The sequence below is a fragment of the Eptatretus burgeri genome, chromosome 17 (genome assembly GCF_056783735.1).
Source record: "Eptatretus burgeri isolate ZD-2024b chromosome 17, Ebu_testis_v1, whole genome shotgun sequence".
Taxonomy (NCBI): domain Eukaryota; kingdom Metazoa; phylum Chordata; class Myxini; order Myxiniformes; family Myxinidae; genus Eptatretus; species Eptatretus burgeri.
Genome location: NC_140977.1, coordinates 24,800,130 through 24,816,719, shown reverse-complemented (window position 1 = coordinate 24,816,719; position 16,590 = coordinate 24,800,130). Strand labels below are relative to the sequence as shown.

The 16,590-nt window shown below is 43.2% G+C and overlaps 2 protein-coding genes and 1 pseudogene across 6 annotated transcripts in view; 1 reads left to right on the top strand and 2 right to left on the bottom strand.

The window, feature by feature from the left end:
• The window catches only part of LOC147009577 (uncharacterized), a 73,400-nt gene that overhangs the window by 29,390 nt on the left and 27,420 nt on the right, over nucleotides 1–16,590 (top strand). The window lies entirely within an intron of this gene.
• LOC147009578 (signal recognition particle RNA) lies at nucleotides 4,115–4,255 on the bottom strand (annotated as a pseudogene).
• The window catches only part of LOC147009576 (uncharacterized), a 74,340-nt gene continuing 67,703 nt past the window's right edge, over nucleotides 9,954–16,590 (bottom strand). For 4 of the 5 annotated variants that reach the window (XM_085862209.1, XM_085862207.1, XM_085862204.1 and 1 more), the window contains one exon: nucleotides 9,954–12,228. In XM_085862209.1, the coding sequence (XP_085718335.1) occupies nucleotides 12,115–12,228 (114 nt within the window). In that variant the 3' untranslated portion in view covers nucleotides 9,954–12,114. Of the gene's footprint in view, nucleotides 12,229–14,397; nucleotides 14,459–16,590 lie in introns of all 5 variants that reach the window. The other variant, XM_085862208.1, reaches the window with a different exon arrangement.

Sequence of the window (16,590 nt, the reverse complement as noted above, 5' to 3'; positions counted from 1 at the left end):
TATTCTAGATGGGCCTCACTAAATTCCTATCCAGTATTAAAACCACCTCTTTTGATTTATAAATGATCCCCGTCTGAATACAACCTAAAAACCCTATTTGCTTTACCTATAGTGACCTGGTACTGTGCTATCTGCTTACTTTCTGTATGCTGTATCTATTTTCACCCCCAGATCCTTCTCCTGTGTGACACACTCCAAAATTGCCCCTTTCATAATGTAATCTCTATTTTTAGCTCACCTGGACTTTAGTCCGCTGAGCTTATGCGATCAAGCATTTTCCGTAGGTAAGTCAGTCAGTCAGTGAGTCCGTAAACACTTCAGTCATTATCGCTTGAACCAAACACCCAATTTTGATGAAACTTGGCCACAAGCTTCATATCTGATTCCTAACGAAGGTGTAACCTTAACCTATATAACCTATATCTAACCGCATCAAAATCTGTGCTCATTAACGGGTTGAAATCAAGCCTAAAATGCTAAAAAATATATAAAAAATCTGCCCTAACCTACAGGGGGCATTGCATGAACAGTACAGCCATGCCCTCAGCCAAAAGCATGACCGGTAAACATGGGTCACTGTAATCAGCATCGAGAGGGCTTCCATTGAACCAATCACGTGATCAGATTCTGTGTATGAACAAAATTTCGATATTTTATGACGTCATTGACTGTTGCTCCTGATTCAGGTGAGCTTCAGGACCCGTGGTTCTATTTTCAGCTCATCTGGAACGTAGTTCCGAGGAGCTTACGGGATGGTGCGTCATCCATCCATCGGTCCGTCCATCCCTCCGTCCACAAACACTTGCAACTTCTTCTCTGAAGCTACACACACAATTTTGATTAAACTTGACCACAAGCTTCATCACTCGTGATGTACCAAATATTGTTCACACCATTAAAAATAGTCAGGTCTAAAGGGGTCTACGGGGTGGGGGGGGGGGAGTTACCCCCCAAAATATGTATGTGCTTTCTTCTCCAAAACTACATGATTTCGATGAAAGTGGACCACAACCTTCATCACCCATGATCTACCAAAGTTTCTTCACGGCATTAGAAGAGGCGGGGTTTAAGGGGTTCTACAGGAGGTAGTTGCCCCCAAAATATGTATTTGCTTACTTCTCAGAAAATATACACACAATTTTGATGAAACTTGACCACAGCCTTCATCACCTGTGATGTACCAGTTTGGTCACAGCAAAAACAAAAAATAGGACCACCGGACCTGTAGCTTATCTGAGCCCTGGCTTAATGCTGTCACCAAAATTTGGTGGAATTATGAATGGTGTACCTGGTGGGGAAGACTTTTGAAGGAATTTATGAGATTTTCAAAATATTTTACGAAGTTTATTTATTTATTTATTTCATTTTGTAAACACTGTCGAGGCTCGTATGAGAGCTAACACACAGAACGTACAACAAGGGGGAGCAGGAGACAACAGGGGTGAGAGAGGGAAGGTAAAAAAACAGTGTGGAACAGCATGATGAGATCTGTGGAAGGGAGAAGTATGGGGTGGGGGTACACAAGGTAAACAAGATAGACACCACAGGGGACTTTCAGGTCCTCACACGACAGGGACTTTCAGGAAGGAAAGCAGGGAATTTGAAGGAGGTGGGTTTGGGGCGGATTAGCAAGGGTAGAAAAGATCGTGTTTTTGGATGGGGGAGAACAGCTGTTTTGAAGACCTGGAGGGAAGAGTGGGATTGAAGAGAGTTTGGGAGTTTGTTCCAAAGGTGGGGAAAAAGAGGAATGAAAGAGTGAAGGTGAGCAGTGATTCTTGATTTTGATAGTTTTACCAAAAGGCGGTTGCTCGTGTACCTTGAGCACCCTGCGGAAATAATGGGGGGGGGGACATATCTCAACCAGAGCAGGGGGGCAGGCCAGAGAGGAGATAGTAGAAGACAGAAAGCCCACCGACCTGCCTGCGGTGAGAGAGTGAGAGACCCAAAGACTCAGCCACATTGCAGGAGATACCAATGATCCTAAATGCCTTGGTTTTCACAGCGTGAAGCCGAGAAAGGTGAGAGGCGGGAGCACCAGCCCAGAGGGGAGAGCAGTACTCTATCAAGCTGCGGACGAAAGCTTTCTATGTGGTCAGGAGCTCAGGTGTGCCAAGGAAGGACATTGCACGACGGAGGATGCCCAGTCGGCGACTGGCTTTGGAGGCCAGGTTGGAAATGTGGCTTTCCCAGGAAAGATCATGGCAGATGATGAGACCCAGAAGCTTGAATGAAAGGACTTCTTCAAGAGGATTGTTGAGAAAGTAGATGGGGGAATTTACGACGACCACCGTTTTGACACGTTTCCGGTCATGTGATCGGCATGACCTCCGTAATTTAACATCACGACCCTGTCTTAATGTTATAACCCATATTTGGTAGCATTCTAATGGGTGGGTCTAGAGAAGAATATTTTGAAAGGGATTAATGCGATTTTTCCCAAAAGTTGACGAAGTCGGCAATTTTGACACACTTCTGGTCACATGATCCGCATGAATTCCACAATATAATTAACATCCCTACCCTACCATAATGTTCCAACACAAATTTATTCACATTCTGACAGGTGGGTTTGGAAGGAAGAAGATTTTGGAAGGAATTTGCGTGGCTGCCATTTTGACACATGGCTGGTCATGTGATCTGCATGGCCTCCACAATTTAACATCAGGACCCTGTTCTAATGTTGTCACCATATTTGGTTGCATTCTGACTGGTGGGTGGGTCTGGAGAATATTTTTGACGGAATTTACACGATTTTCCCCAAAATTGACCTCGTCAGCCATTTGACACACTTCCAGTCACGTGATCGGCATGACCTTCACAATTTAACATCCCTGCCTTGGCCTAATGTTGTAATCCAAATTTGTTATTCTGACTGGTGGGTCTTCAGCAGAAGATTTTTGAAGAAATTTACTAAGTTGGCCATTTTGACATACTTAAATTCAAGTGACCGGAATGAGCTTTGTAATTCCTGTTACCAGTCAGGAGAGAAACATTGCTGCAAAATTTCATCTGGCCAGAGAAGTCAAAAAAGGAGCCGGACGGGCAGATGGACGGACGGCGCGCGATGACAATACCTTATCTCGAATGTAAATTCCAAATAAGCTAAAAATCCATCGGTATTTACTTTCTTCTCCATCACATTTTGTGGGTCATTCACCCCTTCCCGTGGTACCCTGGTTTCCTTATCCAGCCGCTACCAGGTGAGCATCCAGAGGTATTGCCCATATTTTTATGATTCTCACTCATCCTGAGAACCTTACACTTGTTCAGGTGAAATTACCTCTGCAAATATTTTGCCCAATTATGCAGGTGTCAATACTTTCCTAAATCTGATCATCACCTACTCTGCTATCCACCTTACCTCCAAGCTTTGTGACATCTGGAAATTTGGAAAGCTTACTCCTCACCCCACTATCTAAATCGTTGATTTAAATAATGAATAATAATAGTCCGAGTACTGATCCCTGAGGTACCCCACTACTTACATCCTCCCAGCAAGACATCTTCCCACTCACAGCCACTCTTTGCTTCCTACCACTATGCCAGTTTGCAATCCAATTATCGACCTGACCAACCACTCCGCAAGCCCTCACCTTAGCTAACAGCTTCCGATGTGGTACCTTATCAAATGCCTTCTTAACGTCTAGATATACTATGTCCACTGCACTTCCCCTCATCCACCCAATCAGACACTGCTTCATAAAATTCGAAAAAGTTTGTTGGACAGGAACTACCTTTGCTAAACCCATGCTGACTACCTTTAATTAGTCTGTATTTATTTAAATGGTTCCTCAACTGGTCCCTAATTAATGTCTCCAACACCTTCCCCACAACTGAAGTCAAACTAACAGGTCTGTAGTTTCCCAAATTCTTCTCTGGATCCTTTCTTAAATAATGGTGTTACATTTGCTACTCTCCAATCCTCTGGTCCTAACTCCAGTGAGCTGTTAAAGATGTTTGTAAACATAATAGATGTTGTTGTTCGTCTTTCGGCTGCTCCCATTAGGGGTCGCCACAGCGGATCATCCGTTATGATCTGCATTCTGATTTGGCATGGGTTTTACGCTGGATGCCCTTCCTGACGCAACCCTGGTCGCCTCTTACAACACAGGGATAAGGATTGGGTTTCGCCATGATTCCGGGCTGCCCTACACCCTCTCATATCGCGGCCCAGCGCAGAGCACCCGTCCACAAGCGAACCTCCAACCCAAGCCTCCGAGTAGCCGGATTACAGGCGCACGCCACTACGCCCGGTATTTGTAAACATAATAGATACTTATTGTTATTGTGCTTTCTGTGCTTTTTCTTGACCAGACAATCAGGGTGAAAGCTTGTCCCGAAGTTTGGGTATGTCGATGTGTTGGACACAGTGACAGATTAACGTACGGGCACGCAGGGCCCAGAGTTCAAGGTGGGCCCCCCCCCCATGCAGATGCAGTGTGAGGGCTGCAATTGCAAAGGGCCCCACACGACTGCTCTTGGTTCACAATCTTTCGAGACGGGGGGGGGGGGGGCCCAAGGGTGCGATCTCACTTTGCCGACAAAACGTAGCAACTTTGAGTGATAAACACAGCGCAAAGGGAATGCTACATCCTCCATCTCAAGAAAAGAAAGCACCGTCACATAATGAATCGATTAAAAACTTGTTTTTCCCTGATGTTTAACGAGCTTGGACTATTACAAAATTATTGTGAGGTGAGGTTAGTCGAGAAAGCGAGTGCAATAATAACTACGTTTCATGTTTACAAATGCAACAATAATCAAAACAAGCTCAAATGAGCTAAGATCCTCATCCTCTTAATGATGACATCATAAAAACGAATATGACATCATTGTGATGTATCAGGTTTGCGATAAATAATTATCTCTGCTAATGCCCTGTTCGATTCCCGCAAACAAAATTCAAACAGCTTGCCTAGTTTCGGAGATAATGGTATAGGCGATTTCCATTAGCGGAGATATTATGACGTCAACTTTTTTTCTAGGAAGAATTTCCAAAATCGGAGATGGTTACTGCCTGTGCGTGGGCTTTCTGCATAAACATGGCAAGTTTCACGAAGATCCGATGAAAACTCTGGGTTGTGAAACAAAAAATGTCAAAAAATAGGAATGACGTCTTAAAAAATGGATATGACATCATAGTGATGTATCATATGTACGGTAATTCATCTCTGCTAATGCCCTGTTCCATTCCCACAAACAGAATTCAAAAAGCATGCCAGGTTTCAGAGATAATTTTTAGGCGATTTCCATTAGCGGAGATATTTTGACGTCATAACTTTTTTTTCTCGGAGGAATTTTCAAAATCGGAGATGGTTACTATCTGCGCAGGGTATTTTTACATTTATATGCCAAGTTTCATGAAGTTTCGATGAAAACTGTAGGTTGTGAAACAAAAAAGTCCACAACAACAACAACGTTAGTAAGACTTCGAGATCCTCCACGAGGATCTAATAAAATTTGTATAACTCATGTTAATTCTCAAGAAATGTTTTTCTCTTTCATGACTCACGAGCCTTGTCTGTGCCAAAAAAAAAAGAAAATAAAAACTTGGTAACTGAAAGCGATAGCCAGTTGCCTGGTAATGGAACACCCTAACATGGCATTTTTTTTTCCGGGGCAGGGGGAGGAAGTAAAACATGGGAATTCCTCCGGATGTTTTGTAGTTGAGTCTAAAAGCAACATCGGCTTAGCGAGTGTGAAAATAACACGGAGTACTCTTTTTTTGGGGGGAATGAAAATAACTTGGTCATCTTTTTTTGGTCCTTTTTGGTCAAAAATAACAGTCCTCTTTTTCTGTGTGTTTTGGGCCGAAATATTTTTTGTTCACAAGGCCCCAAAAAATCTCAATCCGCCTCTGGTTGGATGGACACTGTCGAGGAAGCGATATTGTAACAAGACAGGTTATAGACAACACAGACCTATATGAATACAGCACATGACTTTTGAAATGATGAAGGAATGCTGACGAAGCCTTTTGTGCCAGTGCTGTGTGCAGTGCCCATATAAAGTCTACAACCCCCCCCCTTTAAAAATTTTCACCTTCTGTTGCTTTATAGCCTGGAATTAAATTGCATTAAATCAGACTTTTTCCACCTTTATTTACACATCGTAACCCACAACTTCTAAGTGAAAAACAAATTCTACAAATTTCAAAAATTTAACTAAAATACAAAACTAGAATGTCTTGTTTGGATAAGTGTCCACCCCACTGAGTTAATACTTGGTGGAAGCACCTTTGACAGCAATTGCAGCTGTGAATCTGTTGGGATAGGTGTCTCCCAACTTTGCACACCTTGATTGGGCAATATTTACCCATTCTTCTGTACAAACCTGTTCAAGCTCAGTCAAGTTGCGTGGGGAGCGTTGATGGACAGCAATCTTCAAGTCATGCCCCAGATTTTCGATTGGATTTAGGTCAGGACTCTGACTGGAGCACTCAAGGACATTTATCTCTTTGTTCCTTACACACTCCAGTGTAGCTTTGCTGTGTGATTCGGGTCGTTGTCATGCTGATAGGTGAACTTACGTCCCAATATCAGCTTTCTTACAGAGGGCAGCAGGTTTTCCTCTCGGATTTCTCTATTATTTTGCTCCATACACTTTCCCTTCTGTCGTGACAAGTGCCCCAGTCCCTGCTGATTAGAAACATCCCCATAACACCATGCTGCCACCACCATGCTTCCTTCACAGTAGGGATGGTGTTCTTTGTTGAGTTTGTGCTGAATGTAACGATTTGCATTTTGGCCAAAAAGTTCCATCTTGGTTTCTTCATACCACAAAACTTTTTGCCACATGAATCCCCAGAATGTTTTTTTTGTTGTTGTTGTTACATTCCTCAAATGGGACTCAAGGTGGACTTTTTTGAGTCGTGGCTTCCTTCTTGCCACCCGACAGTATAGGCCAGATTTTTGGAGTGCTTGGGATATTATTATCATGTGTACACAGTCACCAGTCTTTGCCATAAAGGCCTGTGGCTTTTTCAAAGTTGCTATTGGCTTATTGGTGGCCTCTCTGATCAGTCTCCTCCTTGCTTGATCATCCACTTTGTAGTACCATCCACCTTCTACTTCTTCATGATGGCCTTGAATATCCCTTGGAGCACAGTCAAGACATTTAAAATATTTTTATACCCATCCCCTGATCTGTGCTTTTCTAAAACTTTATCCCGGAGGTCTTTTGAAAGCTCCTTGGTCCTCATGGTTGAGTCATTGCTGTGAAATGCACTACCCAGCAGAGGAAACCTTCCAGGAACAGCTGATTTTATTCTGAAATAATCAGAATCACTACAATTGAACATGGGTGGAGGCCAATTAGCTTGGCGTGTGATTTTTTTTTTTTAAGGTGATTGGTAGCACTTGAGCTAATTTACAATTGCTATTATAAAGGGGGTGGTGGACACATCCAACCAAGATATTCCAATTTTGTATTTTTAATTTTTTCTTTCTGAAATTTGTAGAATTTTTTCACTTGGAAGTTGTTGGGTTACGATGTGTAAATAAAGGTAGAAAAAGTCTGTTTTAATGAAATTTAATTCTTGGCTATAAGGCAACAAAAGGTGAAAATTTTGAAAGGGGGTGTAGACTTTTTGGAGCCACTGTACTTGTTTTTAGTGACTCAGTTCTGCTTGGAGGACATTCTTAACCTTCCAAGCATGAAATCTGGAATTCAAATTGTCTTTCAACATTGTTTTCAGCATTTAGAAGGAAGAGTGTCCATTTCAAAATGGTTAACCTAACTGTTCTGTTCCTGAATGCAAATTGGACTCATGGAAATATAGGAAATATAAGAGATATCCTTGGATGAGAGGTGTTGAGTTCGTACCATTTCCTTTCAGTACAAACAAGTGGCAGCAATAGAAATCTCTCTCTCCTCTCCTCTCCTCTCCTCTCCTCTCCTCTCCTCTCCTCTCCTCTCCTCTCCTCTCCTCTCCTCTCCTCTCCTCTCCTCTCCTCTCCTCTCCTCTCCTCTCCTCTCCTCTCCTCTCCTCTCCTCTCTCTCTCTCAGTCAGGTACATCCCAGTCAGGTCATCGTCGAGGTTTGCAATTTTCATCACAAATGTAAATGTTAAACATCTGACCACTTACCATTCACGAAATACAATGAACAGACATGAGTGTCGGGATAGTTTCTCGGTTCAATATCTGATTTTCCTATGTTTCATTGCCACACTCTCCTCCGTTTTCTGACAATTCTCACGTCAGATGAACTGAAGGCGGTCTATAATACGACAACCAATCCTCCCTATTGTCAAGATCGACGCAAAATACACCGCAGAAATTCACCATTTTAACAAATATAAAAACAACTGGAGAGTTCATAGAACACGAGAACACCTTACCCCATGCAGTCTTGAGAAAATGGTGCTCCGTTGGAACCAACTTCCATATCCTCTTTAATCTAGGCCTTCAACACAGCTGTTCACCACCATCTCAGATCATCCCCAATCCAAAACGATGAACTTTTCCACCATTGTTAACCCCCCCCTCCCTAATCCTCCTTACAAATTTGGGGTTTCCTTCTTTATCCATCTTGTCCATGCCATCGATCATCTCCTGCCCCCCATTGCGACCCACGCATTGTTTATCCAAGTCTCACTCTATGTTGGCCTTCAACTCTGCCGTTGGTGTTAACACCCTCTCTGTACTACTCCTTTTGCATGCGTCTCTACTGCTCCTATGAAAGCACTGATGACGTTAAACAAGCAGTGAGACTTGATTTTAATCGTATCACCCCACAAATGCTCCGGAAAATGTCCCACAGAACACAGCGCAGAATTCTTCTCCGCAATGACAATGATGGAGCACAGAGGGATCCACTGGACACTTATGGCTTGTGTCACATGCGGCAAAATGTGTAATAAAGTAAAAGAGTACTCCATATGTATGTGGTATAACTTGTAGAACCATTCAGTGTTGAATCGGATAAAAGGCAACGTGTCAATTTTTACAAGGGGTGACAAGACATTGTGGCCACCCCGGAGAACTTTTAGAGCAAACATCTATCGTCTTCTTGCAAAACACAGACTCTACTTTTTTTTTCAGCAAGTAATGCGCAAACTTGACCCACGCAGTGGGTGTATACTCTCCTCGTACCGCATAAAACCGCACACCTCCAAACTGTTTTACACAGCGATTGGAACAAGGGTTACGGCAAAGTCCACGGTGGTTGCAAGTTCAGCAAACCAAGTTTCTTCAGTGTACATGTACGCAGTAGTTGAAAATGCATAAAACAAAATAACGATCAACGTTTTCTGGTTGCTGAAAAAAAAATATCTCGTGACAGCCAAGAGAGAAAAGATTAAGATCGAAAGCAGAGAGTCCTGAGTGTGCACAATTCATGAGGACCTCGTGACTCAGAGTCCGTGAGGGTCTCCTGACTCAGGAGAGCTTCCTCAAGCAAGTAGCAACAGCCAAAAATTTTCATTATGTATTCCAGAATAAAAAGCACAAGAGTTGTGATCATGCCATCCTTACTTCAAAAAAAAAAACATCAAAATTATTATCAGGACCGTGATCAGAGGGATATTGACAATTTCTTGCCAAGAGGACAGATTGGTTCATAACAGGTCCAAAATCACAAGCGAGACTTTAACAAAAGTCAATAATCATTGCTTTTAGAAAGCCCATTATGCCTCTTTATGACTCACGACCTGGATGCCTCTCACATCCAGAAAGCAAATTCATGGAACAAATCCATCGGCTGCTGCCAGCTTGAATGATTCTAAACCTGGGGATAGCATTGTACGCCAGTCGAAATGTATATTGGACCATAACTCGGATGTGCCAATCGATGGCACTGATCGCAAAAAGAAAACTGCAAAACACTCCGAACCTCATGCGGATTAGGGAACCCCTGTCTACCATAAACACAGTTGATTCATGTACCATCTCTGCCCAAAGTCATTCACAGCTCTCGACATGCTACGACAACGAACAATGAACAATCAACAATAAAAAGACATGCACCACCATTTTGTGCACATTTATTATTTGCAGACATTTGTTTATTTCTTTTTTTTATTCTCGTGCAGTGCATATCTGTCAACACTGTATGTATAGTCGTGCTACGAGGAGCTGTAGCCAAGGCAAAACGAAGCGGGATTTTTTTTTTTTATGCAGTTTTGTTCCAACAAACAAGTGAAAATTTAAAAAAAAAAAAAGAAGAATAAAAGAAACCCAGCAAGAACAGGTGAAGGTTTGGAGCAAAGAGCACATCAAAAGGCCCAAGTGCTCCCAACATGCATAACTGGGACTGAGTACCACTATGAGATGGACCGATGGACATTCGACGCGATGCAGATGTCCAAATTACAAACTCGGATGAAAGCTTTATGAATCTACTCGACACAGCTATCATTGGATTTCGGTGATGAGAAAAGGAACAAATAACAATCAGAACAAGGTTAACCCCGTGTGAAAAATCTTCGATATCATCCCGGTCACGAGAGCACTCCCATCCGAGTGAAAAAATTCATGGAATTACTTTCATTTTTTTTTTTTTCTAAAAAGGAGGAAGGGTTAGAAAACAAACTCCTGAAACACATTTCGTTCATATAGCACCATCACTAACACACCACCAAGTCATTTCTTCTTTCGATTAAAAGGACAATAATAATAATAATAATAACAGCAACATCCTTTTAGGCCTGGGGGTTAAATAAGTGTGATCATTTCATAAATACAGCTTGAAAAATAATCCGTCATAAAGAGGACGCCAAAAGGCAGTAAACATGGACGTAAAACAAAAAATTAATATGAACGTAACATTAGGAGGTAAAAAAATAAAATGCTCATGAGCTTGTAGCTTTTACCCCAACGTTCCCTCCACCCCAACCCTAAAACTATTTAAAAAAAATAAAATAATATTAAGGATCCAAAAAGGATTTTCTGTGCTAGGTCATCACTGAAGGTGCATAGAATCCGGTGAGACCAGAGCGGCAGAATAAATCAGGTCGAAGGTCAAAGTTTGCTTTACGGTGAAGGTCATGGGTTACAAAGGGTGAGAGCGAGAGGTGCAAAATGGCGAGAATAGGAGGCATGAGCAAGCAAGGCTGTAAGGTGTCAAAGGGTGAAGGAAGGTGAGCCGAATGTTGAGCGGCGCACTGGGACCACGTCAAAGGGGGTTGGCGAGGGCAAGACTGAGAATCAGGGTGTGAAGGGATGGCAAAAAAATCGTGAGATTCATGTGTGAGAGGAAAAGGTTGGATGGTGGGTTTGGCAAGGGGATGCAGGAAATGGCAGAACAGCTGATAGGAAGAGACTTGTAGGAATCAAAGAGAAAGGGAGACACTGGAGGCAAAGAGTATATGCCTGGTGTTGGCTTAATGGTTAGGGTGGTGGGCTTGGGATACTACGATCCTGAGTTCAAACCCCACTCGGCTGTTGAGTTAATACCAGGTGGGGTTAACTCAGCCTCTCATCCTTCCGAGGTCGGCAAAATGAGTGCCAGCATGCTGGTGGTACTACGTCGGAGTGGCGACCCATCCAGGATTGTGTCCATTAACCAAGGAGACTGCTTCGGCAGCACCAACGCTCTGCACGGAGTATGGTCCCAATGGATGGATGGATGGAGGCAAAGAGTGAGGGCTAAAAAGCGGATTGTGAGGGGCAGAAGCTGGGGAGGTCCTGAGTTTTGTGAACCTATTTAATGGAGCGGAAGGACCTGCGATGGAAGCAGTGTACCGAAGGCTGCAATTTGCTTTGCATCTTTCCAATATTCAATTTAAACGATAAAATTTGAATATTATGGAATTATTATCCAAACAATCTAAATGTGGATCCCATTGGGTTGTTGGTCTCATCACGTCATGCCATTTGGCATAACAAGGAAATTTTATGGTTGTCAAACCATCAACATTGTGATCGCAATCATGAACATAATCGTTCAAAATAAAACAATAATAATAACCATCCCGATCACACTATCACATTCCTTCCACCAATGTCGCTTCCTCTTCCAATAGGCAGTCTTCCATTTTCCCTTCAGTACTTCTGGAGCGATCAGAGGGTCTCCCGCAAAGTCATCACCGAGTTGAGTTTTCCGCACTCTTCTCCATGTACTCCAGCTCTTCATCCGAGTCAACCTTGTCAGGCCAGCATTGGGTTGCCAAAGTCATGCAGTGGTCAAAAGACTCGGTGGAGCAGAGCTGAGAGTAGTCGACGAAACTTCGTTGGACGGCAACAGGTCGTCTGCTGGGGTTGTGGGTCCAGATTCTTCCGTAGAGGTCTGTGGGAGATTGGGATGGGAAGTGAAAGCAAGTCAAAATGCTGAGGAGGAGGATCAATCTATTTATTTCGTACACAAATGTGGTGCAATGCTTGTCTGCACTTCCTCCATACGCTCCCATGTATGCCCCCTTCTCTTCCCTCTCCTTACTCCTAACTCAAGCCTGTTATTGGCTTAGTGGTTAGAGTGGCTGGTTTGGGATCTTAGGGTCCTCAGATTGAGTCCCATTGGCTGCTGAATTAACATGAGGTGGGGTTGATTCAGCCTGTCATCCTTCTGAGGTTGGCGGAATGAGTACCAGTGTACTGGTAGAGGGGCACAGCCGCGCTTCCAAGAAATGATAGCTACCCGGCAGCCAAGCCGCCATACGCAAGAACAGAGAATTCCAAACTCATTCCAATCCCCCCCCTTTTCCACCACTCCCATTACTACTTTACTACCTCCTCCAACCTCATTCCCTTTTACCTGTCCCATTTTCAAATTGCTCAATTTAACTGTGCCCAATTTCCCGGTGCATACACAATAAATAGATCACCCCTTTTGAAAAAGAATGTGCATTGCGGTTCACAAGTCACCGAAGAGGAACCAATGGGAAAGACACACGTCTGTGACATAGTTCAAGGAGCTGTCTCAGTTTCAATTAAAGATGGGATGGAAATTGTGTGGCAAGAAAGATTCCGGTGAAAAGAAAAAGAAGAGAACTCCCCTTTACTCTTCAGCGCAGTGCCCTGGACTACCAACCAAATGGAGCAGCGCACGATGTTCACATGGGGTTTGCAAAGGACAGTTGTTTTCGGACTCGATACCCTCATCAGCAAGAAAAAAATAGTTCGTAGAATTTCAGGGGCAAGTTTCTCAGCATAAAAGAGTTCAAGCTCGTTTAAACTACTCACATCAAGAGTTGTTAAAACACACAAGCTTCTGCAGGGAAGAGGGGGGGCTTCGCATGCAAGGACAAATGAAGAAACACAACAGGGGGAGTAAATTAATCGAATTTTGGTATTATTGTCAGAGATAATTACCCACTGATGCAGAAGGGACATTTAAAAAGGGAAGGGGCCTCAATCAGAATGAGCAAGGTGGTGGGAGACATTCTAATCTCCCATCAACAACAACCGCATCTCTAAAACTGGCCTCCAAGACTGGGAAACCACCTTGGAACACTCCATCGAGCGATGCCTTTATCAGCCATAACTAGTATTTAATAGCACCTTCGGCATTCATATGTAGTGTAGTAATTATCGCCACATGTGATCCCATATCAAGGGGCCGCTGTTGCATCACACCTACACAAGGTGAATGCAGTAGAACCCAAGGCCTCCAGGCTACTAGCTAACTCCCATCAGGTGGCTGTAGCAAAGGACCTTCTGTGCCAATGGACAGATGTTGGTGGCCTGGCTGTCCTCCAAACTGTCTCGGACCTCCCACGCTGTCTTTCCTCTGGCCCTCAACCTTCTCTGTTGGCTCAACACGCACTCACTCATTCATTGCATAGCCCGTTCTCTCTTGCGCAACTCAAGTCCAATCTTTCTCCCCCACCTCAATTCCTCAATGAAATCTCTAAGTCTTGCTCTTCCCTCCAACATTGAACACACATGTCAACAATCTTTCCTTTCACCGACTTTGCTCTCTTCTCGACATGTCGCTTTGATCGTTCTCATCTATGTTGTCTGCTTGTCGTGTTTGTGCCTTTAACGCCTGTATCACCTGTTTAGCTTTTTAATTCGAGCAATTTGTTTCGTTTTTCATCCACCATCTCTGGCCTCTCGATAAATATAAAACTCTCCGTAAATATAAAAGTATAATGTGTAAAAGTAAGTAAATGAATGAAACAATGGCTTGATGGTGCCCCTACTATGGTCTCATGGCAATGCGAGCACTTTTGGTTGGAAGTCATCAACCAGTATTGATAACATTCTATTTTGATCCCACTGTTCTCACTGGAATGATAAAAACTGTCGATATGAGAGAGAGAAAAACCTCGCCTTAGTACATCCATCACGTTGAACAAAGAACGTTCTGCGATAACATCAATAAGGGGGTGAAATCCACACACTTTCAGAAATTTACATCGAAATAGTAAACTAAAACTGTATTTGCCAGAAAGAAAAATCAATGTTATTCCCTGAAAGAATGTGCCCGAGAGAGATCCTTTCCATAGGCACCTACCGTACTGGCAAGAGAGGAATCAGACATCCCAAGGGGCTCTGAGGAAAGGTGCACCCATTTGCTAAGGCAGCCAATGTTACAGGGTGCAAGGTTAGGGTTAGGGAGGGAGCAAGGTGAGAAAGGGAAGGTCGAAAGAGAAAGGAAATGCTCATTAGGAAGCAAGAAGCTTGAAAGGTATCGTTAGATTAGACTATCTCAACTATGCATTCACCCAATGAGAAAGGAAATACTCATTAGGAAGGGAAAGATTGTAAGACATTGTTAGATGAGCCAACCTCATCCGTGCATTCACCTACAGAGAAAGGAAATGCTCATTAGGAAGGGAAAGATTGTAAGACATTGTTAGATGAGCCAACCTCATCCATGCATTCACCTACAGAGAAAGGAAATGCTCATTACGAAGGGAAAGATTGTAAGACATTGTTAGATGAGCCAACCTCATCCGTGCATTCACCTACAGAGAAAGGAAATGCTCATTAGGAAGGTAAAGATTGTGAGACATCGTTAGATTAGACTATCTCAACTATGCATTCACCCAAAGAGAAAGGAAATGCTCATTAGGAAGGCAAAGATTGAGAGACATCGTTAGATTAGACTATCTCAACTATGGATTCACCCAAAGAGAAAGGAAATGCTCATTAGGAAGGGAAAGATTGTGAGAGAGTGTTAGGTTAGACAAGCTCAACCATGTAAACTGCAGACACAAGGAATGCTGCTCATAAAAATCCAAAGCCTGACCTTTTTAGTTTCACCACTTACATTACACTCGTATGGAACAATCATGAATCATATTTTATTAGTATGATATGCATTTTCTTTTCCCATTATGATAACATTGATACCGGTTAGGTGAGCAAAATTGTGCAAATGACACGGTTTCCATGTTTTTCCCAAATGCGAAAAGTGTTGCCACAAAGTTGAGGACTTTAGGGTTGTGCACATTTTTGTAGCATCAAGTGGTCAATATTACCACCACTATCTGTCCATCGAGAAGGCGATGATGCCAATCGTCACTGTGTTGGGTTAGGTGAGGCGTAGCTAGTTAGTTAGCGGTGGTGAAACCTGAGGTGGCTGAAGAGGTCCACCCTTGAAACATCTCCGACCGCAAATCTCGCGTGTTCTTGAGTGCCAGGATTGCTGCAGTAGTTGCACCTGGCCTCCTCCGTTCTTCATATTGACAAAAAGCGGTACACTTCAAATCTATGGACCCCATTTTTTACAAGCATTACACCAGGTACTGCAATCTTGGGCCATCTGCTCCCATATTCTGGTGGAGATCTTGCACTTTGTAAGATGGTTTTTGAGGGTATCCTTGTATCTCTTGTGATGGCCGCCCGTTCGCCTTGGTCCTTCACACAGCTCGCAAAAGAAAACTTGCATCGCTAATCTATCTTCCAGCATGCACATGATGTGACCGGTCCACCTCGGCTGAGCATCGATTCAATGCTCGAACCACCTGACATGCTCAGGATATGGACGTTGGTGATATGTTCCTGTCACTTAATCCTCAGGGTCAGCCTCAGTTTTCACTGGTGCAACTAGTCAAGCTGCTTAATATACCTACATAGGTGGCCCATGTCTCACAACTGTAAAGGAGCAATAGAAGGATAATGGCCTTTTAAACTGTGACATTTGCAGCAACAGTAAGGTTCATATTGGCAATGACCTGAGCCTGAAGAAGACCTAGTGAGAACCAATGCGTGACTTTGGCACTAATCATGGCATCAGGTGATATGATACTGCGAAGGTATTTAAACATATTTAAACATGTCACCCATCCTCAGAGGGAAATCCTTGATGGTGATAAAGACATTTCTGTGCGGGTGACATGGTAACGGCTGATTAATCATCTTGGTCTTTGGGATACTGATGATCAAGCCAAATTGTGCTATTGCATTCGCAAAACAATCCACGTGGGATCTTCTGAAGGTCCACTATGGAGTGGGCCACCAGGATGAAATCATCAGCATGCTCCTTAATGAGAGTTATAGTTATTTTTGAGGATCCTTGTAGCCTGCGCATATTGAAAAACATGCTGTTGGTGCGAAAGCGAATGTACACTCGCTCCGTGAGGTCATAGATCGTGATCTTTTGCAAAGCAGTGAAGAAAATGCAGAACCACAGCCAAGACACAGCCTCGCTTCACACTGTTAGTAATGTTAAAGGCAGGCGCTAGGTCAACATCAACTAACA